Source organism: Moschus berezovskii, chromosome 2 (assembly GCF_049115385.1).
Source record: "Moschus berezovskii isolate FMDL1 chromosome 2, NW_MosBer_1.0, whole genome shotgun sequence".
Lineage (NCBI taxonomy): Eukaryota > Metazoa > Chordata > Mammalia > Artiodactyla > Moschidae > Moschus > Moschus berezovskii.
In genome coordinates, this window is record NC_142461.1 from 101,277,094 (window position 1) to 101,302,331 (window position 25,238).

The window sequence follows — 25,238 nt, forward strand, 5'->3', positions numbered from 1 at the left end:
GCAGGGTTGGGGGCACAGATTGTATTAGTAAATGCATCGGATCTTTTGAGGGAGGTCCCTATTGTCTTCATTACCTCCACCATAGTTTGGCCCCAGGTAAACAGAAGGGAGGGAGCACAGCTCCACCCATCAACAGAAAACTGGATTAAAGATTTACTGAGCATGGCCCTGCCCATCAGAACAAGACCCAGTATCCCCCTCAGTCAGTCTCTCCCATCAGGAAGCTTCCATTAGCCTCTTATCCTTCTCCATCAGAGGGCAGACAGACTGAAAACCACAATCACAGAAAACTTAACCAGTCTAATCACATGGACCACAGCCTTGTCTGCCTCAGTGAAAGTGTGAGCCAAGCCCTGTAGGACCACCCAAGATGGATGGGTCATGGTGGAGAGTTCTGACAAAATGGGGTCCGTTGGAGAAGGGAATGGCAAACCACTTCAGTATTCCTGCCTTGAGAACGCCATGAACAGTATGAAAAAGATAGGACACTGAAAGATGAACTCCCAGGTCAGTAGGTGCCCAATATGCTACTGGAGATCAGTGGAGAACTAACTCCAGAAAGAATGAAGAGACAGAGCCAAAGCAAAAACCATACCCAGTTGTGGAAGTGACTGGTGATGGAAGCAAGGTCTGATGCTGTAAAGAGCAATATTGCATAGGAACTTGGAATGTTAGGTCCATGAATCAAGGCAAATTGGAAGTGATCAAAGAGGAGATGGCAAGAGTGACCATCGACATTTTAGGAATCAGTGAACTAAAATGGACTGGAATGGGTGAGTTTAACTCAGATGACCATTATATCTACTACTGTGGGCAAGAATCCCAGAGAAGAAATGGAGTAGCCCTCATAGTCAACAAAAGAGTCCGAAAGATCACTCACCTTGAGATTTGGGTGCAATCTCAAAAATGACAGAATGATCTCTGTTCGTTTCCAAGGCAAACCATTCAATATCACGGTAATCCAAGTCTGTGCCCCAACCAGTAATGCTGAAGAAGCTGAAGTTGAATGGTTCTGTGACGACTACAAGACCTTCTAGAATTAATACCCCCAAAAGATGCCCTTTTCATTATAGGGGACTGTAATGCAAAAGGAAGAAGTCAAGAAACACCTGGAGTAACAGGCAAATTTGGCCTTGGAGCGCAGAATGAAGCAGGGCAAAGGCTAATAGAGTTTTGCCAAGAGAACGCACTGGTCATAGCAAACACCCTCTTCCCACAACACAAGAGAAGACTCTACACATGGACATCACCAGATGGTCAACACCAAAATCAGATTGATTATATTCTTTGCAGCCAAAGATGGAGAAGCTCTATACAGTCAGCAAAAACAGGACCAGGACCTGACTATGTCTCAGATCATGAACTTATTGGCAAATTCAGAAGTAAATGGAAAAGTAGGGAAAACCACTAGACCATTCAGGTATGACCTAAATCAAATCCCTAACAATCATACAGTGGAAGTGAGAAATAGATTTAAGGGACTAGATCTGATCAAGTGCCTGATGAACTGTGGACGGAAGTTTGTGACATTGTACAGAAGATGGAGATCAAGACCATCCCCAAGAAAAAGAAATGCAAAAAAGAAAAATGACTGTCTGGGGAGGCCTACAAATAGCTTGTGAAAAGAAGGGAAGAAAAAAGCAAAGGAGAAAAGGAAAGATATAAGCATCTGAATGCAGAGTTCCAAAGAATAGCAAGGAGAGATATGAAAGCCTTCCTCAGTGATCAGTGCAAAGAAATAAAGGAAAACAATAGAATGGGAAAGACTAGAGATCTCTTCAAGAAAATTAGAGATACCAAGGGAACATTTCATGCAAAGATGGCTCGATAAAGGACAGAAATGGTATGGACCTAACAGAAGCAGAAAATAGTGAGAAGAGGTGGCAAGAATATACAGAAGAACTATACAAAAAAGATCTTCATGACCCATATAATCACGATGGTGTGGTCACTCACCTAGAGCCAGACATCCTGGAATGTGAAGTCAAGTGGGCCTTAGGAAGCATCACTATGAACAAAGCTAGTGGAGGTGATGGAATTCCAGTTGAGCTATTTCAAATCCTGAAAGATGATGGTGTGAAAGTGCTGCACTCAATATGCCAGCAAATTTGGAAAACTCAGTAGTGGCCACAGGACTGGAAAAGGTCAGGTTTCATTCCAATCCCTAAGAAAGGCAATGCCAAAGAAAGCTGAAACTTTTGCACAATTGCACTCATCTCACACGCTAGTAAAGTAATGGTCAAAATTCTCCAAGCAGTACGTGAACCGTGGACGTTGAGATGTTCAAGTTGGTTTTAGCAAAGGCAGAGGAACCAGAGATCAAATTGCTAACATCTGCTGGATCATGGAAAAAGCAAGAGAGTTCCAGAAAAACATCTATTTCTGCTTTATTGACTATGCCAAAGCCTTTGACTCTGTGGATCACAATAAACTGGAATATTCTGAAAGAGATGGGAATACCAGACCTGCTGACCTGCCTCTTGAGAAATCTGTATAAAGGTTAGGAAGCAACAGGAAATCTGTATACAGGTTAGGAAGAACTGGACATGGAACAACAGACTGGTTCCAAATAGGGAAAGGAGTATGTCAAGGCTGTATATTGTGACCATGTTTATTTAACTTATATGCAGAGTACATCATGAGGAACTCTGGGCTGGAAGAAGCACAAGCTGGAATCAAGTTTGCTGGGAGAAATATCAATAACCTCAGATATGCACCTGACACCACCCTTATGGCAGAAAGTGAAGAAGAACCAAAGAACCTTTTGATGAAAGTGAAAGAGGAGAGTGAAAAAGTTGACTTAAAGCTCAACATTCAGAAAACTAAGATCATGGCATCCGGTCCTGTCACTTCATGGCAAATAGATAGGGAAACAGCAGAAACAGTGTCAGACTTTATTTTTTTGGGCTCCGAAATCGCTGCAGATGGTGACTGCAGCCATGAAATAAAAAGACGCTTACTCCTTGGAAGGGAAGTTATGACCAACCTACAGAGCATATTAAACAACAGAGACATTACTTTGCCAACAAAGGTCCGTCTAGTCAAGGCTGTGGTTTTTCCAGTAGTCTTGAGTGGATGTGAGAGTTGTACTGTAAAGAAAGCTGAGCACCAAAGAATTGATGCTTTTGAATTGTGGTGTTGGAGAAGACTCTTGAGAGTCCCTTGGACTGCAAGGAGATCCAACCAGTCCATCCTAACGGAGATCAGTCCTGAGTGTTCATTGGAAGGACTGATTTTGAAGCTGAAATTCCAATACTTTGGCCACCTGATGTGAAGAGCTGACTCATTGGAAAAGACCCTGATGCTGGGAAAGATTGAAGGCGGGAGGAGAAGGAGACGACAGAAGATGAGATGGTTGGATGGCATCACCACTCAATGGGCTTGAGTTTGAGTGAACTCTGGGAGTTGGTGATGGACAGGGAGGCCTGGTGTGCTGCAATCTGTGGGGTCGCAAAGAGTCGGACACGACTGAGTGACTGAACTGACTGACACTAAATTTTTTCTCTTAAGGGAATTAGGGCTTTGACCTTACACTTGTCTTGCAGTTTTTGGATGGTGATGAGGGGTAAGCAGTTGAGTGCCCTAGCCCAGGTATAGAGCATTAAACTGAGAAGCCCTTATTCATATCTGAAATCACTGAGTTGGAAAGTAGGATCTGGGTCTGTCTCTCACCTTCCCTTCACCCTTTCGTGGCAGACTGGTTACAACACATCAGCTGTCTGTAGTGCCAGTGTAGACTCAGAGATTCTTTTCTATTTCTGATGACCACAGCACTGTCATGGAGGTCAAGATGAAATAAGACTTTAGAGCTAATTTTTAATTCTTTCAAAAGTTTGTGTCAGAGAATTGCCCATTTTTAAGGGAGTTAGGAGGACATTCCTGGTGTGTCAGATGGTAAAGAATTCGCCTGCAGTGCAGGAGACCCGAATTTGATCCCTGGGTTGGGAAGATCCCCTGAAGGAGGCCATGGCAACCCGCTCCAATATTCTTGCCTAAAGAAGCCTGGTGGGCTACAGTCAGTGGGGTTGCAAAGAGTCAGACACGCCTGAATGACTGAGAACAAGGGAGTTTGGAAGCATCATTCTGCTACATGATGACATTCTTTGTGCCCGGAGGCTGTCCCGGAGCAGAGACTACTCAGTAATAATAATGGCGCTAGATATAGACATGCACATAGGTGCCTATAATGGTTTGGACAGTTGTCTGGAGTTTTTATAGACCATGGAACTGGCTGGTAGCAGAGGTTAAGAGGATGCACGCTTCTGGCTGAGGATGGAGGAGAGCCACCTGTGTACTGCTGACTTCCTGTTGATCTTACTCTTATTCAGTTCTCAAAATCAAGCAATTTGTGTGTTAATGCCTCGTAGCTTTGTGAGGGCTTGTTTGTCGCCCACCTCACCAGCCCTCTCCAAGCAAGCTTTCTCGATAACGTTAAAGTTATGTATAAAGCTTCTTTCCAAGTAGCAGATTTTAAAAATGCTTTGACTTCTGATGTTAAATTTTCTTGTTGTCTTAGTTTGGGCAGCCATAGTATAATACCTTTTATACAGCTCATAACGTTCTCATGCGAAGTATACTGGGGTGGTTTGCTATTCCCTCCTTCAATGGGCCACATTTTGTCAGAACTCTCTGCTATGACCCATCCATCTTGGGTGCCCCTACATGGAATGGCTCATAGCTTTACTGAGTTATACAAGCTCCTTCGCCATGACAAGGCAATGATCCATGAAAGGGTGACGGATTTCCTCTTCTTGAGCTCAAAGATCATTGCACATGGTGACTGCAGCCATGAAATCAGAAGATAGTGGCTTCTTGGCAAGAAAGTTATGACACACCTAGACAGTATGTTGAAAAGCAGAGACATTACTCTACCAGCAAAGGTCCGTAAGTCAAGGCTATGGTCTTCCCAGTGATCATGTGCAGTTGTGAGAACTCAACTGTGAAGAAGGCAGAGTGCCAAAGGAATTGATGCCTTAGAACTCTGGTGCTGGAAAAGACTCCTGAGAGTCCTTTGGACAACAAGGAGATCAAACCAGTCAATCTTAAGGGAGATCAACCCTGAATACTCATTGGAAGGACTGATGCTGAAGCTTCAGTATTTTGGTTTTCTGATTCAAAGAGCCAACTCTTTGGAAAAGTCCCTATGCTGGGAAAGATTGAGGGCAGGAGGATCAGAGAATGAGATAGCTGGATGGCATCACCGATGCAGTGGACATGAACTTGGGCATACTTCGGGAGATGGTGAGGGACAGGGAGGCCTGGTGCACTGCAGTCCATGGGGTTGCAGAGAGTCAGACATGACTGGGTGACTGAACAACAACAACAACATAGCACCATAGACTGTGTGGCTTAAACAACACATTTTTTCCCTCAATTCTAGAGGCTAAAAATCTGAACTCAGGGCCCCAGCATCATCACGTTCTGGTTGAAGGTCCTCTTTCTGGCTTGCAGATGGTGCCTTATATGTGTCTCCTCATGCTGTTAAAGACAAAGCTCTCCAGTGTCCCCTCTTATAAGGATGTAACTTTCATTATAAGGGCCCCACATCATGACCTCATTTAAAACTAATGATCTTGCTAAGGCCTTTTCTCTAAATGCCATCAATGCTGGGGATTAGGGCCTCAACATGGGGATTTGGGATAACACTGTTCAGCCCATAACACTTGTCTTTATTGTTCTGATTATCAGTGTAAACACAGTACTTCATTTATTATAAAACACACCATTATTTTGGGAAGAAATAAGGAAGAAAGAGCTGCTATCAATTTAATTGACATACTTTATTACTTAAAATGTTACACTTCAGATTTCCTTTCTTTAGAAAGACACTTTACATATATCAATCTTTTTTATAAAATGAGAGGAGAATGAGATAAATTGGTTAAGGTATTTCAAATTTATATTTAGAACTTGATTCTTCTAAATTATTTTTTTCACCTAGTTGTCAGTATTCATTTTTCTCCATATGACATCATCATCTCCACCATTAAGAGTATTGGTGTTGCAGCACTTTTTGTCTTTTTTACTGTTTTTTTTCCAGGACTTTCTTCCCAGTTGCAGACGTTCATTCTACGAGTTTGATTTCATTCTTTCATGATCTCAAAAGGAGGTTTTAATGGAAGACTATCAGATAAAATCCAGGGCTCTTATTCCTTCCACAGTGGACTTTAAATAATCTGTTGACGGAAACCTGGAGGAGGTTATAATTGTCCAGTCACTCTACCAGATGTAATAACATAGGTTTGCACAGTCAGGGCCCGCCACGTTATAACCATTCCCTGGCTGATAGCAATTTTAAGATGCCATCAGCTTTTACATTTATTTTGGTTTTGGAAAAGTTAAAGTGAGAATGAACTTGGGCCTTTAAATCAGTGTCCAGTATAGCATATGCTCATTGTAGAAGATTTGGAAAATACTGATGAAAAATATCGTGTGTTTTTTTTTTTTTCATTATTCTTATGTTTTCCTCTTTTTAAATGTCACCAGTCTTGGAAAATGTCTCATATTTTATTATACTAATATCCTATGGTTTTGTTTGGGTGCATTTTGTTTACATATTTCTTTCATTCATTACAAAAACCCTCTGGAATAATGCATGTCTTGGTAGAAATCTCTGATTATTTTAGCAGAATGTTTCTAAACAAGGATTAATAGTGAAAAGAAATGAACTTTTCAGAGGCTCATGGTTCAGTTCAGTTCAGTCTCTCAGTTGTGTCCAACTCTTTGCTACCCAATGGACTACAGCACGCCAGACCTCCCTGTCCATCACCAACTCCTGGAGTTCACTCAAGCTCCTGTCCATTGAGTCGGTGTTGCCATCCAGCCATCTCATCCTCTGTCATCCCCTTCTTCTCTCGCCTTCAATCTTTCCCAGCATCAGGGTCTTTTCCAGTGAGTCAGCTCTTCGCATCAGGTGGCCAAAGGATTGGAGTTTCAGCTTCAACATCAGCCCTTCCAATGGCCATTCAGGACTGATCTCCTTTAGGATGGACTGGTTGGATCTCCTTGGAGATCAAGGGACTCTCAAGAGTCTTTTCCATCACCACAGTTCAAAAGCATCAATTATTTGGCGCTCAGCTTTCTTCACAGTCCAACTCTCACGTCCATACATGACCACTGGAAAAACCATAGCCTTGACTAGACGGACCTTTGTTGGCACAGTAATGTCTCTGCTGTTTAATATGCTGTCTAGGTTGGTCATAACTTTTCTTTCAAGGAGCAAATGTCATGGGCTCATGGTATCTCTCATCAAATTGTTCTTCAGAAAGAAGGACTATTTTGCTTACCACCTGTGTAAACTGTGTGAGTGTGCCTGCTTGCCTGGCTCTTTCTAGTAATGGGTATTTGCTTTTTATTTCCTAGTACATGTTTTCTGTTGGGAATGTGAGAGACTCTCTAGTTTGGTTCTTGCCTTTTCTAAATGTGGCCCATGATGTGTAGTAGTGGGATTTCCTTATAAAGTTACTTGTAGGGGAATTTTCCTTGAAGTTGCTGAAAGTCACATTGCTTGTCTTCGATGGATAAAAGTGTCTCCTCCATTATTAAAAATTTCATGTTTGTGCTGAGGCTAGAGATCTGCTAGTCTGATTGACTTATATTTAAGAACTTTATAGAGAAACCAAAATAAAGACATAAAACCAACACAAATGAGTCATCAGGTTTTTCCATGGTACCTGATAACATTCTGCCTGTGTACAGTCAGCGTCTAAGTGCTTCCTGTTCCCTGCATGTGCTGGGAGCCCAAGTCCTGTGAGTTCCTGAAAACAGGCAGGGATAGTTGCAGATAGGTGAACGTCTCCTAATAAGACTTTGTCCATGGCTCATATTCTTGGGTTGTTATGTACAAGGATTCTTATTTATTTATTTGGTTGTGCTGGGTCTCAGTTGTGGCACACGGGATCTTTAGTTGTGGCATGCAAACTCTCCGTTATGGCATATGGGATCTGACCAGGAATTGAATCCAGTCCCCCTGCACTGGGGACACTGGTTTTAGCCACTGGACTACCAGGGAAGTCCCCAGAGATTCTTTTTTAAACCAAGGTAATGAAGTAAAAGGTTTTAGATATAGGAGGATCTCAGAAATTGAATTCAGTGTCTTCAGTTTTTGAGAAATTAATTGGAAAGCTTTGAGCAACTGTCCAAGGTCACATAGCTAGTTAAAGCAAAGATGGGCTCCAGGTATAGTTTTTGACTGTAGACTAGTTCAGTTTCTACTATGTCTCTGGCAAGTTCCCTTATTTTTATCTCTGGTGCTGAGTAAATGTAAAGAAAAACACATTCTCAGGATAGATGACAGTAAATTGTAATTTCTTTTTCCAGGGATATTTTTTTCCCCCTTCTTGAAGTGTTTCCCCTGCCTCCCCCAGGTTTATTTCAGATTCTTACCTGGTCTTAATCTATATTTGATAGCACTGTGATATCTTTATTTTTCTATATCTGAAAGTCCATTTCTGTTTAATGTTCTTGAGATGGTTATAACTTCACCTTTTTTTTGTCAAGTCGCTCAAACACCATGAATGTAATATTTAATATACAATCATTAAAAAACTATATAATGGTTTTAAAAGTAAAGATACCCCCCAGTTGTTTTCTGCTTCCCTTTTTCTTCCCAAAATGAATGTTAACAGTTTTTTAAATCTTTCTACATATTTTCTATGCATGTATGTGTGTAGGCATGCATATATGTACATATACGTCTAAGAAAACCTACAAAGACTTCACAAGGTGTTTTATTCTGTAAATTATGATGCTGACTGAATGAATTTTTAGACACATTTTCATATTAGCACACACTAATATATAGACTGTTAAAAAGTTGCTCAGTATTATAGAATATAAAAATATTCTATAACTTGTTTTATTATTTTCCTGTTGATAGTTCTTTTTTTGTTGTCATTGCAGTCAATGCTGGAATAAATCTCCTTGTGCCTAACTCCCTGTCCTTTCATAAAAATAGCTGTAAGAAAAATTGTTGATTAACAAGTTTTATTCATTTGTAATTTTTCTAAATTTTTTCAAATTGCCCTTCAAAAATGTGACATTAAATTTACAGTTCCACATTCAATATGTGCGAAAGATTTTAACCTCTGCTGATACGCATGTGAATAAACAAATGAACGATTTAATGTCTTCCAGTAAGCTTTAATTACGCAGTTCTTTAGAATGAATCCAAACACATTTAAATACGTCGGTCAGCCGCTTGAAACCGCATTGCCTGGATAGTTTACCAGCTGTGTGAACTTGGTTGGTCAGCCGCTTGAAACCATATTGCCTGGATAGTTTACCAGCTGTGTGAACTTGAGCAAATTAACTAAACTTCCTGTGCTTCATGTGTTACTTATGAGGATTACATGAGTTAATATTTATAAACTACTTGAATCCACGCTTGTCAGATAGTATATAACTATTTGACAGCAAAATTTGCATTTCTTTCTCTTTCCTGCCTGTTCATTTACCTAATTTTCTATTGAGTTCAATAGGTGTTTTAATATTTTGGTAAGTGGTGTTAACCATTGATGGTTTAGTAGCCGGAGTTCTAAGCAAGTGAAACATGTCATGTTTAATTTTGAATTATAAAAGATTCATCTAACTCAGACTCCATTTTTGACAGAATTAAGGGAAGGATTTTGTTTTAATTCTGTAAGTTCAGTATTGAAAACTGACTGAGGTTATAAGTCATTATTTCAGGGAGGTAGGCTTTCTCTCCCTGCTTCAAGAAGTGAGAGTTTCGATGCTGCTAATCTGATTAAATCTCTTAGAGCTATATCCTTAGCTCTAAGAGTCTGAAGATTAGAAATTCTGGTTTCCACCCCCAACCCCTGCTCCCACTATCCATTAAATTGTTACCATGGCTGTTGGGCTCCCAAACAGTACCTCAGATCTCTTCTTATGGAAGCAGCATCTTAAAGATGGATAAGCACAGGTTTGGCTTCAGGAAGCTTAGGTAAGAGTTCCAGTTTGAATGTACCTACTAGTTCTCTTTGAACAAATTGCTTCGTTTTTCTGAACCTCAATTTTCTTGCCTGTAAAATGAAGGTAACAATCTCTATCGGTGTCATATAATAATTATGAAAGTCAAATGAAGATTTTTTTTAAAAACAGTCATCATGATGATGAAGGACATTTGTTTTGCTTTCACATTTGTTTCTGGTTTTGGAAAATGCCTATTAAGCAAGGAAATAAAATATACAGATATTTAAATTTATATAGTGATTTTTTTGATACTCAGATGTTGTGAGGGAGTGGTGAGATATTTTTCTCCTTTAATATTGAAAAAAGCTAGGAAGTGAACCCCCTGGGGCAAAATATGGCAGTACTAATAAAGGTTGCGTTTTGAATGTTTAACTGTGTATTAGACAGTGTGACAAACTCCTATAAACAGTAACTTATCAATAAAGATTAAATAACTAGGTTAAGACTGCACAGTTGCTAAGTGAAGGAGCTAGGATTTGAATCCAGTTTGTCTGTCTCCAGTACTTTATGTTCAGTGCAGTATAGGAGCCAGTTGCATAGGTTCAGCTCCCAGGTCAAGTTGCTTAACCTCACTGTTTACATTTTTGCATCTGTAAAATGGGCATGATTACAGCATCTGCCTGAGGGTTGTTGATCATCCTGAGGATTCGGTGAGTTAAGTACTTGGAACAGTGTCTGAACCACTGTAAACATTTTATAAATGGTGGCTCTTATTATAATTTATGGTAATTTCTATACACTTCTGGCTTCTTTGTTTCTGCCCCTTGACTCTCTCCTTTTGGCATTAGTAAACAGTGGCATCTCAGATTATTTTTGTCTTCTCCATTCCCTTATCTGTGTGGCAGACATGGCCCTGGCCATTCCATCTGGTGCAGGAGAAGAGAGCTGTGTAGCAGGCCTGGCCCTGGTGGAGTGCTCTGGGTCAGTTGCTGCAAACGTCTGGGATGGCATGTGTTTGCTAGGAGGGAGAAGGGGGAGGAATGTGAGATCTGAAGAGCAAGGATCTGCCACCAGCATTATGCGAAGAGAATCAGTGTGCTCTTGAAAGGTTCTACCTAGGAGATTGCGTATTCTCCTCAGATTTGGCAGAGAAGGCCCTAGTGCGGGGATTTCTAAACCTGGCTGGTTCATTGCGGGCACTTGTGATTCAAATTCCCACCAGACCTAGTCAATCAGTCACCAGTGATGGGACCCAAGCTTCTGTAATATTTTTAAAATGGGTTTTGAATGGTCAGCCAGGCTTGGGAGCCACTGGCCTGCCATTTGTTCCTGTGTCTCCGAAGAGCCAGCCCCAGCCAGCCATGACAGAAGTACGTGTTTGTGACTTTGAAAATTCCTAGGAGAGGGAGCTTCTCTGTTATCTAGTAAACTGTTCCTGGCAGCCCTATAAAAATGAATTTGAGATATAGATATACAAACAGATGAGTGAAAGGACTCCATTACAGAAATAACAGGGGATGGGATTTGATCCAAGCAGTCTGTCAGTATGGCCCTTGTGTTTATGCCAGTTGCTCATCAGCACTCGCTTATCCTCATGCTTGCAGGTTAGATACACAAAACTGAATAGCATTGAATATAATTTTGATGTTGAATTATTTTTAATTGAGGTATGGTTGATTTATAATGTGTTAATTTCTGCTGTACATATTAATATATATACATTATTTTTTATATTCTTTTCCATTATGGTTTATCCCAGGATAGACAGACATTTATTTGAATTGATTGCTATAGGTGATTTACAATGTTGTGTTCATTTTTCATGCAGCTTTATCAGAATTGTTAGAAAACTGTTTTTTTCCCCCCAGAGTGATACCCAGAGAATGAATGAAGTGAATAATGCACATTCCATTTTATATTTGAGAAATCATGATTAGAGTGGAATGTTAATATGGTTAGCTGTGGTGAGACAATATTGACATTGTTGCTAAGATATTTTACCAGACATGTCATTGAGGCTGCTGCTTCAAAAACTGAGCAACGCTTTTTTTCTCTTTTCTTTCTTTTTTGTCGTGGTTTTGGTGATGGTCCTAATAATGCAGCAGGAAGACAGCAAGTAAAATGACAGAGGCAGAGAGTGAAAAGTCATCTCGTTCTCTCCCCTATTCCCTGTGCCACAATACAGGCCTGAAAGGGATCTTGATAAATAGCCACACGTACACAATTGATTTATTCTGCTGCTTTCTAGAATTTGTACTGAGTTACTTGCATTGTATTTTTAATCTGTTTGTGGGGGAGAAAGTTTAAATGCTGCCTGGAAACTTTGAGGCATTTTCCCTCAAATGTTTATAGATCCCCCTTTCCTTGTAAGGAGTTGAAGCAGGATGCATGATACTGGTCTCTCTCCTCTCCCTTGCTCTTGTAACGAGGGCTGTTGGCAGACAGCTCTGCTGACAGGGGACTGCCAGGGTTTGGATTTGAGTAGTCAGTGAGGGGGTGGTGTACTGGTTATGGTATTGTTCTAAAAGTCTTTTCCCCTCCACTTATTTTTCCACCCCCAAAATGTCAGCATGTCCAATCTGACAGAATGTTCCTGATGATTATCATTCAGAGGAACATGACTTGCTAAACTGTCAGTGGATGATAGTCAGAATCTCTTAAGCAGCGCTCCATGCTCAATCTGCAGCTTGGTCAGGGTATCTGCCGGGGGTGGGGAGGCAGGCCAGGGTAATGCTGTGATTGAGGATTCTGTGTGCTCAGTCTGCCTGGGTTCACATCTGGATCTGCCGCTTACAGACAACCTACTTAGCCTCCCTAAGCCTTAGTTTCCTCATCTGTAGCTGGGGATAATGACAGCATTTACTTCCAATGGAATAGGTTGAATAAATTAGCTAATGGGTATAAAATGCTTAGCAGGGGGTCTGGTACATCAAGTAAGATCTTAATAATGGCTAGCTTAATCATCCTCATCATTAGAGCAGATACATTCAGTGAACACCGACACAGAATTAAAACAGAAAGCTTTTCATAAATACTGATGAGTTATCTGGGTACTTAATATGGCGCTTTAGGGTGAGTGAGTCCCAGCAACTACGGTGTACACGGTGTTGAACTGAGGTAGAGAATGGCTTGAGGAGTTGCTCCAGTGTACCAGGGCCGTCCCCAGGGCTGCCTCCTGGCACAGTTCCGGGGTGCTGTCACCCAGATGGGGGACGTGGAGGTGGTGGTCTTACCCTCATTGTTCTTCGGTCACAGCCCCCCGACCCCCTCAGGAAAGTTCTGTATATAAAGCAGAGTTCTCCATGTCATTACAAATAAGAGGGTATATTCAGGTTGCAGTTTAATGCGAAGGGAAGGATTCATTGGTTGGAACTTGGGAGTTAAAAGCAACTGCTGCTGCCAAGTCACTTCAGTCGTCTCCGACTCTGTGTGACCCCACAGATGGAAGCCCACCAGGCTCCCCCCTCCCTGGGATTCTCCAGGCAAGAACACTGGAGTGGGTGTTAAAAGCAGAGAAGGATATAAACAGAGCCAGCGCCTTGAGGTTCCTTTTGACTGCTTTAAAGTATACAGTTGGACCTCTGAACAGCCTGGAAGGGTGCTGTCGTGACCCTCTTTGATGTTGAAATTCTGCATGAAGCTTACAGTTAGCCCTCCATCTACATGGTTCCTCTGTATATGCAATTTCTCATCCAAGCATTCAACCAACCACAGATTGCATAATACTGAGATTATACTGCTGGGAAAAAAAAAATCTGTAAGTGGACCCATTCATTTCAAACAACATTATTTAAGGGTCAACTGTATAGGGTCAGGAACTGGATCTTGGACAGCATGAGGTCTGTTATAGGAAGCCAGTCCAGAACTTCACTGTGGGAACTGTGAACAAGAAGGACCATCCCCATTGGTGAAACTGGGGAGAATGATGACTGTGGGCAATTTGGGCAGGTCAGCCTGGTGGGTTGTGTAACACCAGTGGACATGCTTAGAAAGAGGCTGGATAAAGGAAAAGTGAGCTCTCCTTCTTGAAGAAAGGAACTCAGGCAGACAGAGGCTTGACAGGTATCCAGTGGAGGGGCTTTTCACTGGGAGACCTCTGAAAGTAAAAGAAGACAGATACAAATTTATGTTTCACATAAATGTTTACTGGAAAAGTGTGTTTTATCTTACAAAAACATTCTAATTATAAAAATGTCAGAACATACATCAACCTTAAAATGTAAAAGGAAGGGGGAAAAACATTGATATTTCTCACTCTCTTAGGAGTAACCCCCATCAACATTTAAAAAAATTTACTTTTCGTTTTTGGTGGTGCATATTATTTTCCTATTGTCATCATATGACATGTACAAAATTGTGTACACTAGCTTAAATGTTTATCCCAGGTGTTTGAAAGAATGATCACATGGTAAACTTGTATTTTTCTTTTTTTGTAATCTCAGTTCCTTGGCAAGGAAAGTGGTCATGGTGGTGGTCTGTGATACTCTTCTTGTTTGGGGTAGGGTGTTGGTGGGGAGCAGTAACGAGAGCTTTCACTGCCCAATGTCACTATCATGTAAAAAATGTTAGCCATTGTTAGCCAGTTCTGGCACAAGGCATTATTGTTTTAAGAGGTCACCAGATAAAGCAAGAGATTATTTCTGCACCATGGGGTGAAGGATATGGTTCGAGAAACACATTTCCTGAATGAAAAGGGAACGGAAGCCGAAGAGGGATAGTTGAGTGAAGTGTTTAAAGGCTGGGCTTGAGTTATAATGTATTGCTTTTTTCCTTCCAGTCATAATGTCCCCACTGTTGAGTAGTTGATTTTGATTTTTAAGTTAACTTCTTCCTCAAAAAGGATGAATGGGCTGTGCGTTTTCTGAGCCTTTGACAAGTATCTGAGAATTTGTTTGGTTGATACTACACTTAATAGAAAACTCGGTTTGGCTTTATGAGGTTTGGTCATGCTGTTTGCTCCCTCAGGATTAAAAGATACTGCTTTCTTGGCTTATTGGCTCTTGGTATTGGAGAAGAGAATTGAAATTGTGTCCCTTTGAAAAGTAAATTTTGAAGTCCTAACACTTGATAGCTGTGAAAGTGGCCTTATTTGAAAGTAGGGTCTTTGTAAATGCAATAAAATTAAATTGAGGTCATACTAGATTAGGGCTTCCATGGTGGCTCAGTTGTAAAATATCTGCCTGCAATGCCGGAGACCCAGGTTTGATCCCTGGGTTGGGAAGATCCCTGGAGAAGGAATTCGTGCTTTTCCGGCCTGTGTTCTGCCTCCACCCAGTTCCGCTGTGGACTGCTGCCTCTTCCTTTTACCTCTGTGTTCTTCGGTCCTGTCCTGCCTCATTGCTTTCCTTTTTTATCCTCTGCTCATTCCCCTACCCCTCATCTAACAGACTCCCGAGGCTTCCTTCCCCTCGTCCTGCCCCATCCCTAGCAGACCTCATGTTTCCCTGTTGTTTTTACTTAGTCACTCAGTCGTTTCTGACTCTTTGCAACCCCGTGGACTGTAGCCCGCCAGGCTCCTCTGTTCATGGGATTCTCCAGGCAAGAATATTGGAGTGGATTGCCGTTTCCTTCTCCGGGGATCATCCGGACCAGCGGTCGAACCTGCGGTTCTTGCATTTGCAGGCGGGTTCTTTACCCCTGAGCCACCTGGGAAGGCTAGTGTTTCCCTAGGGCTTTGGATTATCCTGTGAGCTGCATCCACGAGTGTGCCCACTGTCCACCCCCAGCAGCAGAGATGACTAGGACATGGAGTAGCCAGGGCGGAGGGTGAGGAGAGAGGAGACGTGTGCTACGCGATGGGAGCTGCCAAGAATCCGACTCCCTCTGGGCCAGGGCATAGGGTCTCCTTACTCCCCTGTCCTGCATCCACCTCTGACCGGTCAAGCACATACACTGTCACTTTGAGCAGTCTTTATGGGATGAAACTTCGTCTCTCCCACTTGCCAAGTGAAGCTGTGGTGCGTGGCCCTGTTAGACTTAAGATCTTCATATCCACCCCTGTCTCGATCCTAAGGATGCAAATTTAAAATACTTAGAGGAAGCATATGCACATAGAAAAAAATATAAACCAGCTAAAAGTGTATTTACCTCCTATCCGGGCTCCCAGCTGGACGATTCCTGTTCGCAGAGCATCCACTGCACTTGATTCCTGTGTGTCCTTCTTAGAGACCTTCCATGCGTGTACAAGTAAGTATGTTTACATGATATACATGTGTATATCATGTAAACATACATTGTGTACATGCACATATATATACATAAACAGAGGTGTGTATGTGTGACACATACATATACACTGAAGGATACACATTGTGAATAATGGGAACCTTTATTCCGCATGGTGGAATATTCCCTCGAGTTTCTTCTCCTTTTCATTTCCCCCCAGCACCCCACTGTCTTGTGATAGGAGCACACACTTTTCAGATCTTTGTGTCTGCTTTCTTGTGGTCTCTCCGTCTTCAGTGGTTCGCCCTCCTGGTTGCACCTGAGGATCACGTGGGGAGCTTTCGCTTGCCGGTGCCGTGCTGTGCCCTGACCACTCACTGTGGCCTTCTCCGTGAGGGCCTGGGCTCCCTTCTGTGAGGCAGTGAGGAGAGCTGGGAACTGCTGCTCCAGTTGTGTGCAGTGGGCCTGGCAAATCTCAGAATCCAAGTGTGGAGTTTTAGACAGGACCCGTGGGGCATGCTGGAGATGTAGAATAATGAATCCATGCAGATTTAAGATGAACCCAGAACCCAGATTGCTTTTGGCTACAACTGCCCCACTGCCCTCTTCATCACCCGGCCTGGCAGAGTTGCAGGATTCTATGTCCTGTGTGGTGGGAATGGCAATCAGCGCTTCCATCCTGGGCAGAGACTGCAGGCCCAAAGGCTACAAGATTTAATGCATTTACAGTATGAAGTGAAATGAGAAGAAACTATTTAGGGTGCTTGATGACTAAACATCTATCTCGGATCCACTTTGCCTGTATGGTGACAGCATAAGGTGTGACTGAAAGGAAATTAATGATGCCTGGGCCTGGGTGCCTCCCAAATGGAGTGTTCCAGGAGCGCTGGAGCTAATTAAACAGCCAGCGTGAAGAGTGAAAATAGATGAAGGGACGGATTTCTTCTCACCGTGGCCTGGCACTGCGTGTAGACCTGCATTTTTGTCTTTTCCTGTTAAGTATACTAAACAACACATGGTGGAAAGGCATATCTCAATAGCCTCTTCTTAGGGAAACAGGACCTAGAGAATGGACTCTGGATTGGACTGCCTGGCTTCAAACCTGACTCTGCCGTTTGCTGGTGTCCTTGATCAAGATTCTTGATTCTTTCTGAGCCTCAGTTTCCTTGTTGAAGGATGGACGTAACACTAGCAGCTCCTTTCTGCTGGAGATGGTTTAGTCACCAAGTCGTGTCCAACTCTTTCGCAACCCCACGGACTGTAGCATGCCCGGCTCCTCTGTCCGTGTGATTTTCCAGACGAACATAGTGGAGTGGGTTACCATGCCCTCCTCTAGGGAATCTTTCTGACCCAGGGATTGAACCTGGGTCTCCCGCACTGCAGGCGGATTCTTTACCACTGAGCCACCAGGGCAGCCTGCACCTGCTTCCTGAGGTGGTTGCAGTGATATAAAGTGCCTGAAACCTTGTCCTAACCCATAGTACATCTAAAATGTACTTTGTCTGTTATAGTGCATCCCTCTGGGGCTTGGGAGTGGAAGTATTTCTGAGGTCATATACATATTCTTAAAGTTCTGACTCCCTTGCAGGGTGACATGCCTGCCTTGAAGGGAAAACTGACAATTCGAGAGGAAATACTAGTCTGTTACTCATCTGTTTCTGGATAAAATACATTTGGTTCTGTAACCCTCTAGTATAAAACTGTGATCATAGTCCTCACTGAGCTCTCTTCAGAACCCTCTGGAGTTTTGAAGACAAAAGGGTAAACTTGTTCTATTGACCAGATTTTTCTGTGCTCTGGGCTTAGCGGCTTTGTTGCCTTTTAGCGGTATTGTTTGAGAATTAGTCATGACTGTGTGAAGAATGTTTTGGAAAATTGCTTTCTTGAATACATTAATCTTTCTTTTTGAAAATACACATTAACAGTCAGCTCTGGCTCGATACTTGGGAGATCCTAGAAGATGTAAAATGGTTTAAAGAGCTTTCAGAGAGAGCTTTCTCAAGGTTCCAAAAATGATATTGGATCTCGTGGGAGGAAATCTTTTCCAATTTTCTAGGTTTCTGTAAATATACACGAGTTATATGGCTACAAAGCCTTATGATGGAAGATATGGTTAAGAAACATGAGTGCACTCCTGGGCAGGAACTGCACAAAAGATGCCCTAACACATTTAATGCCCTAGTTAAATGTATTGCACCAGTCCTGTTTTCTGGAACTGGATAAACAGAACATCATTACTGTTTTCTATTCTAAGCTTCTATTACCCCCCTCCTCCATCTTGCAACTTCAGTGGCACAATAAATGGAAATCTTATTTCCTGCATCTGCAGACCTATTTACCTGAACGTCTTAAGCTCACCCTTCCCTTTCTCAGGTCTGCTCTTTTCAGAAACGCACTTTTACTTTCATCTCCCTGGCTTTGTTGCCCTCGTTTTTTTTAAGCCGTCTCTAATCCTGCACTCCATGTACTTTAATCTCTAGTGCTGGACATGGCCATTCTGCACAGCCGCCTTTAAACATTCATCATCTCCCAGGTTTTCATTCTCTTCCATTATATGAGTTTAAATCCTTTTTCACAGTCTGTAATAGTGGAAAAAATTAAAGAACTATTATCAAAAGCTATTTCTGCCAATTTAGAAAGCCTTATTGGATGACTTTATCCCCTTTGATAATTCTATTATCTTTGCAAACTATGATTTGGATTTAGTTTTCATGTGTGAAAGAATATATGTATGTGTATTTGCTTTTATTTACTACATATATATATATGTATATTTGCTTATATATTTGTATTACAGACAGGAAGAACCTTATACCCTCATGCCCTTTCTGGTCTTTTATTTTTGAAAATCAGAGTTGGTGATTTTAAAATAAGAAAAGGGGTGTCTGTGTGTGTGTGTATGAATGGCCGAGACTGTATGTGACTTGCGAAGCCTAAACTTCTGTTGCAAAATATATGCTAACCCTGTATAGAATCAACTCATTTAAAACTATGTCTATTTTGAGTACTTCCTTGTTAAAAAACGTTTAAGTTCTTAAATATGTAGAGTAGTGAGTACGTTAGAGCATGAGACAGCCACTTGGGGGGACTTTGGGAGTTCTAGGAATCAAGATTGCCGGGAGAAATATCAATAACCTCAGATATGCAGATGACACCACCCTTACAGCAGAAAGTGAAGAAGAACCAAAGAACCTCTTGATGAAAGTGAAAGAGGAGAGTGAAAAAGTTGGCTTAAAGCTCAACATTCAGAAAACCTAAGATCAGAGCATGTAGTCCCATCATTTCGTGGCAAATAGATGGGGAAACAGTGTCAGACTTTATTTTTCTGGGCTCTAAAGTCACTGCGGATGGTGATTGAAGCCATGAAATTAAAAGACGCTTACTCCTTGGAAGGAAAGTTATGACCAACCTAGGCAGTATATTAAAAAGCAGAGACATTACTGTGCCAACAAAGGTCCATCTAGTCAAGGCTATGGTTTTTCCAGTGGTCATGTATGGATGTGAAAGTTGGACTGTGAAGAAAGCTGATTGCCGAAGAATTGATGCTTTTGAACTGTGGTGTTAGAGAAGACTCTTGAGAATCTCTTGGGCTGCAAGGAGATCTAGTCAGTCCATCCTAAAGGAGATCAGTCCTGAGTGTTCATTGGAAGGACTGATGTTGAAGCTGAAACTCCAGTCCTTTGGCCACCTGATGCGAAGAGCTGACTCATTTGAAAAGACCCTGATGCTGGGAAAGATTGAGGGCAGGAGGAGAAGGGGACGACAGAGGATCAAATGGTTGGATGGCATCATTGACTCAATGGACATGGGTTTGGGTGGACTCCGGGAGTTGGTGATAGACAGGGAGGCCTGGCGTGCTCCAGTTCATGGGATCACAAAGAGTCAGACACGACTGAGTGACTGAACTGAACTGACCTGAGCCTTGACCTTGCTTTTCATGGTTAGCCCCCATGCCCTGGTTTCTTGTCTGCAAATTCATGTGATTGGATTAGATGCTTTCTGAGAGTGAAAGCATGTTGGGGTGGGTGTGAGTGTCTATGGTGAATAAATGGGAAACACCTGCCAGGGGAACTGGAGGAGGGCTGGTAAGTCACGGGTGGTTGATAATATGGTTTTCCTATCCTGGAGAGGATGCGTCAAACTACCTGGCCTGGGCATTCCTGCTTCAGCAACAGGAAGGGGGATTGAGGTGTGCTTCCTGTCACTTAATTGAGGTACGGAATAAAATAGGTCACAGTTAAAAACATCTTTTCAAGGCTAAAAAGAAATGTGCCAGCCATACTGGTTGTTGCAGTGAAATGTTTTTAATTCCTCTTAAACCTCTTTAAACATCTGCTGGGGTATGTTAAATCAACCGGAGAATTTCTGGTGTCATGTTGCCTAGAACCAGTATTTTATAGTCCTGTGGATGCCCCTAAGAGACTTTCTCTTTCTGGCACTGGCGTCGGCATCCTTGTGATGCTCTTGGACTGACTTTGACCTGAACCCCTTGTCTGATGCAGTTAAAGACTCCGGAGCACTGTCTCCAGCCTCTTAGCCAATGGATCACCCACTTCTTTGTGCCTCCTGTTCATACATAAAGCTGCTTTCTCTGCTTTGTGCTTTTGTGATGAAAGGAAGCTGGAAGTTAGGGATCTTTAATTGTGTCTTAAAAACAAACCAACAGAACAGCATGTTTGGGACTGATGTTATGGTGAGATGTCAAAGTAAACTTGAAATAGAAACCTTCCCTCCCCCAGCCCCATCTCTAAGTCCCGTTTTATTGCAGACCACATAAAATCAAAGTACTGGAGTGCAGCTGCTCCGAAGGCTGAAGGTCCTCATGGTTATGGCTTTCTTTGGAAACCCATCCCCACCAGACTTGCAGTTAATGAAAATATTTGCTTTGCTTGATATAAACAAAGTTTATGGGCAGAAGTTGTAATTAGGAAACGCTTTACTTCTCTTTCACCCCTCAATCTCCAGTTTCCTCTTGTATCACATTGAAGAATTCTAAGTATTTAAGAAAATAAATGCCTTCTCGGTAATCAGCTTACGGTTTTATTTCTGGTGTTGTTGTAATAGATGCATCTCTCCCTCGTTTTGTGTCCTCATGCAGATGAGGCGACTTGGAATCTGGGGCTTGTTTGTTTTTGGTCAGAGATACTTGTGTGTGAGTAGGAAAAGACAGTGCCCCGTTACAGTGCCTGCTCCCATCAGGCCACCCCATAGCCATTTGAGCATCCAGGCTGGTGATCTTGGCAGTGCAAGGGCAATCCCAGGGCAGGGCAGCTCTCTTTAAACCTCATGGAAAACCAGTGTTGCCTCTTCAAGACCCTCCACATTCTATGTATGTAACTCCTTGGGCTGTGGCCTCAGTACCTTCCATGTTCTTGTCTGTCTTCTGGGGTTTCTGGCCAGGAATCAGGTGACCAGGTACCATTCTTGAAGGCACAGCACCTGTTTGCATTCCTAAGATGAAAGCACTGTTGTGGGTGGGGGGACTGATCATGAGAGCCTGATATTGGACCAGAGCAAACAGCTGTCCCTTCAAGTCTCGGCATGGTGAACCTTCAGCCCCAGGGGGAGCTGGTGTTATGGCGCATCTCCTGTTCTGCCTTAAGATCTGTTTCATCACCAGACTGTTGAAGGGGAGGCAACTGGGAAGCTTGGTGTCCTGGCTTAAGACGTCAAGAAGGTGGTTTTTGAAAGATTTCGTGCTTGTCTGTGTTGGTGTGAGACTAGCTCCTGGGTCATGGGAACTGGTGCTGGTCGTATCTTACAGTGCAGACTCCGGAAGCAGGGTGGGCAGGGGTTGTAAGAGGAGGAGGTATTGGCCTTCACTGGGACTTAGGAGGTAAGGATCTTCATTAACTCCAGCCCGCATGCTTCTCTTCCTCATGGACAAGAACGTTATTTGTCTTATGTGTTTGCATAATGTTCTTGTTTTTGAAAATTTGGGTGAGAGTCTCCTGGTCACTCTTGTCATTTCTTCAAATATAGGTCATTTGGATATTTAGTTCCCCAACTTTATTAAAACCCTTTCAAGCATAGCTAGCCCTACTGAGACTGAAATTACATTCTGATGGTGCCAGCTTACGCCTTGTGGAACCTGTGGCTTTTCTGTTCACAGCTCTGCTGGTTTTGAGTTGCCTTTGAAAGCGGTGCTTGAGCGTGTTTGCCCTTTTTAAACTCTTGCCCTCCCTCCTCCCTCCTGGTGTGTGTGGAGGGGGAAGTCTCTACCTCATCATGCCTCCCGATGTGGAAAACAAGTACAGTGATGCCTGTGGAGCCTGGACAGTTAGGATTGCATCCTTTTTGAGTGTTGTGTGTAAAGATCTGCAAAAACTGAGTTCCCACGTGGCTAAATAAATGGTGTAATTTCAAATCCAGGCTTTGGTTTTTGGAGTCAGGGAGGCATGGACCAGCTGGATAACTTTTGTCGGAGAGACAAGTTAGCTTGTGGAAAACTTTCTGTACCTTTCCAGTTTTACTGTATATAATCAGAGCTTGAAGATGCTCTTTTAATCATCAGGAAAATAATTTATCTCTTCTTCTTGCACCATCTCAGTTGCTTCTTTGTATGTGCCTGGGGTCGAGGAGGAAAGCATAATATATGAGTACTTGAGGACTGACTGTATTTTTTTCAGAGGTTCTGGTCCTAGCCGACATATTCCCTTCCCTGTGTTCTCTTTTTAATTGCATCCTCTGCATTTTTTAAAATATGTGTGCCTTGCTGCTGCTGAGTCACTTCAGTCGTGTCCGACTCTGTGCGACCCCATAGACGGCAGCCCACCAGGCTCCCCCATCCCAGGGATTCTCCAGGCAAGGACACTGGAGTGGGTTGCCATTTCCTTCTCCAATGTGTGAAAGTGAAAAGTGAAAGTGAAGTCGCTCAGTCGTGTCCAACCCTTAGCGACCCCACGGACTGCAGCCCACCAGGCTCCTCCATCCATGGGATTCTCCAGGCAAGAGTACTTAGAATGTTTAATTTCTTAATAGTAAGCTTGTTTGTCCTTAAGTTTATTAAGGGGCTGAATATTGAGGAGAACCTGCTTCATCAGTGAGCCACGGTTCCAGTTTCTTGACTAAGGGTTTGGGCTGGTTGAGTTGTAGGACAGTGGACTCTGCCCTGGGGAGTGTGAAGTGGATGGGATGAGAGGAGAATCCTTTTTAAAAAATCATTAAAAAAAAAAAACACACACGGGATATGGGAATTCTAAGAATGTATAAACTTGCGTGTGTAGCTCAACCTAAGGTTTTCTCTCTCCACTCCAGGAGGTGACTTTGGTGCAGAGACTTCCTCTCCAGTCCCGCCCCCTGGTAACGGCGGCGAGTTTTCTGTGAGCAGCCTTCCAGTGGCAGAGGATGCCTACAGGGTGAGCTTGGCTAAAGGTGTCTCCATGTCTCTGCCTTCATCACCTCTGCTGCCTCGACAGTCTCACTCTATACCGTCAAGGTCAACCAAAAAGTCCCCAGGTAAACAAACGAGTCCCCTAGCTAGCTTCTTGGTTGTATAAGCAGTGAGTGTGTTGGAATTAGGCAAAGCTAGTGCCTACAAGAAATCTTTCAGCAGAACGTTTTTATTCTTTGTTATGGTAACTTCTGGAAGAAGGAGATGTTTTTTAAAAAAAAAGATTATTTGGATAGATTGATTTCTTTAGTTCAACCTATCTGTAAACCATATTGATTGCCCAGACTAGACTTTTACCAAGATTCATGTTATCAATATTAACATTAACCAACAGTTTTATTTTCTTGTTCACAAATTAGAGAAACGCTCTAAACTTGCTGTGATATGTTTACAAGGTTATGGATTTTGCCAAGTGTAATCTGACAACAGTCTGTTTATTACTGCTTAGCATTATATACTGATGTATTTTTCTTGATTACATCATCCGGCATTTGAACAGCTATAAAATTTAATTGTTGGTGAAAATTCAGACTTGTAAATGGTAGGACAAGGGACTTATAGATTATTTGAAGTATTTTGTCTTCCCTTTTTATTAGTAACTTTTTGCATTTTACTTTACCAGTAAAAACCCAAACGTTACTTAACTTTAATCAGATGTGAGGAAAGCCTTGCTAAAATGCTGATACCTGGTGTTATAAAAGTTCTTTGATCTTCTTTTAGGTTTTCTGAGTATTTGTTTACTGAGGGCAAGATAAACTGGGGCCTTATTGATCATATGCCAGTGTACGAATTGTTTACATTTACACAATAGACGTGTTTGGAGTTGATCTAAAATATGCCCTGGGACTGTGAAATTGGCATCTGTTTTTCTAATTTCCTCAATATGTTATATGCATTATTTCTAAATCATGTAGTGGGTATTTGCAGTTTGAAGGGGGGTGTGAAATTAAGGTAAACCTTAAACTCTGAATGTTAGCATTGGTGCTGTGATTTGGTGATTGTCCAAAAACCTTTTGTTGTTATAGAACTTTCTTATTTTGGACAACATTGTTTACAACCCAGTCATTAGCTGGGACTTGGAAACCTTTTGGTATGAAGTGATTTCCTGTGCCAAGGAATCTGACCTGTTTATCAGTATTGGGGGAAATTCCTGGAATGTCCTTTCTTGCTTCTCTTGCCCTCCCCCCACTGCTGTATCTCTTTGTCAGATTTCTTTGCTTGCTTCATATCCCAGTTCCCACACTGCCCCTTTCACCAGTTACCCCATTCGAATTACTGCTTTTTGTAAATTGTGCACAGCATTTGGCCTTTATTCTTGTTAGCTTCATCATTTTTCCTTTTTCCTTGAATTAGTGTATGTATGCTTCTTATGTCTGATGATTGAAGGCAGGCATGATGCTTCTCCAAGTGTACTTCATCTATAGAAGCCAGGTTCTAGAGGTTTCCCTCCTGTAGTCTGTGCTGTTGCAAATGAATTGATGCCTCTTGAGCCCTAAGATTGGTGAACACCTGAGAAACTCTGGGGCATACTATATTTCAGAAATACTATTATTGATAAAAAATCAAGGTTAGTTTTAATGGGACTTTAAAATGTTTTTTCCCAGCTTTTTTGAAATATAATTGACCCATAACATTGTAAGTTTAAGGTAAATAATGTAGTGATTTGGTATATATATTACAAAATGATTACCACAATAAGGTTAGCAAACACATTCATCACTTCACAATTACTGTTTACTTACTTACCTTGTAGCATTTTCGTGGGACA

The 25,238-nt window shown here is 42.1% G+C and overlaps 1 protein-coding gene across 9 annotated transcripts in view; it reads left to right on the forward strand.

The window, feature by feature from the left end:
* Nucleotides 1–25,238, forward strand: part of TANC1 (tetratricopeptide repeat, ankyrin repeat and coiled-coil containing 1) — a 252,126-nt gene that overhangs the window by 92,543 nt on the left and 134,345 nt on the right. For all 9 annotated transcript variants that reach the window (XM_055397087.2, XM_055397086.2, XM_055397092.2 and 6 more), the window contains one exon: nt 23,335–23,535. In XM_055397087.2, the coding sequence (XP_055253062.2) occupies nt 23,335–23,535 (201 nt within the window). The remainder of the gene's footprint in view (nt 1–23,334; nt 23,536–25,238) is intronic.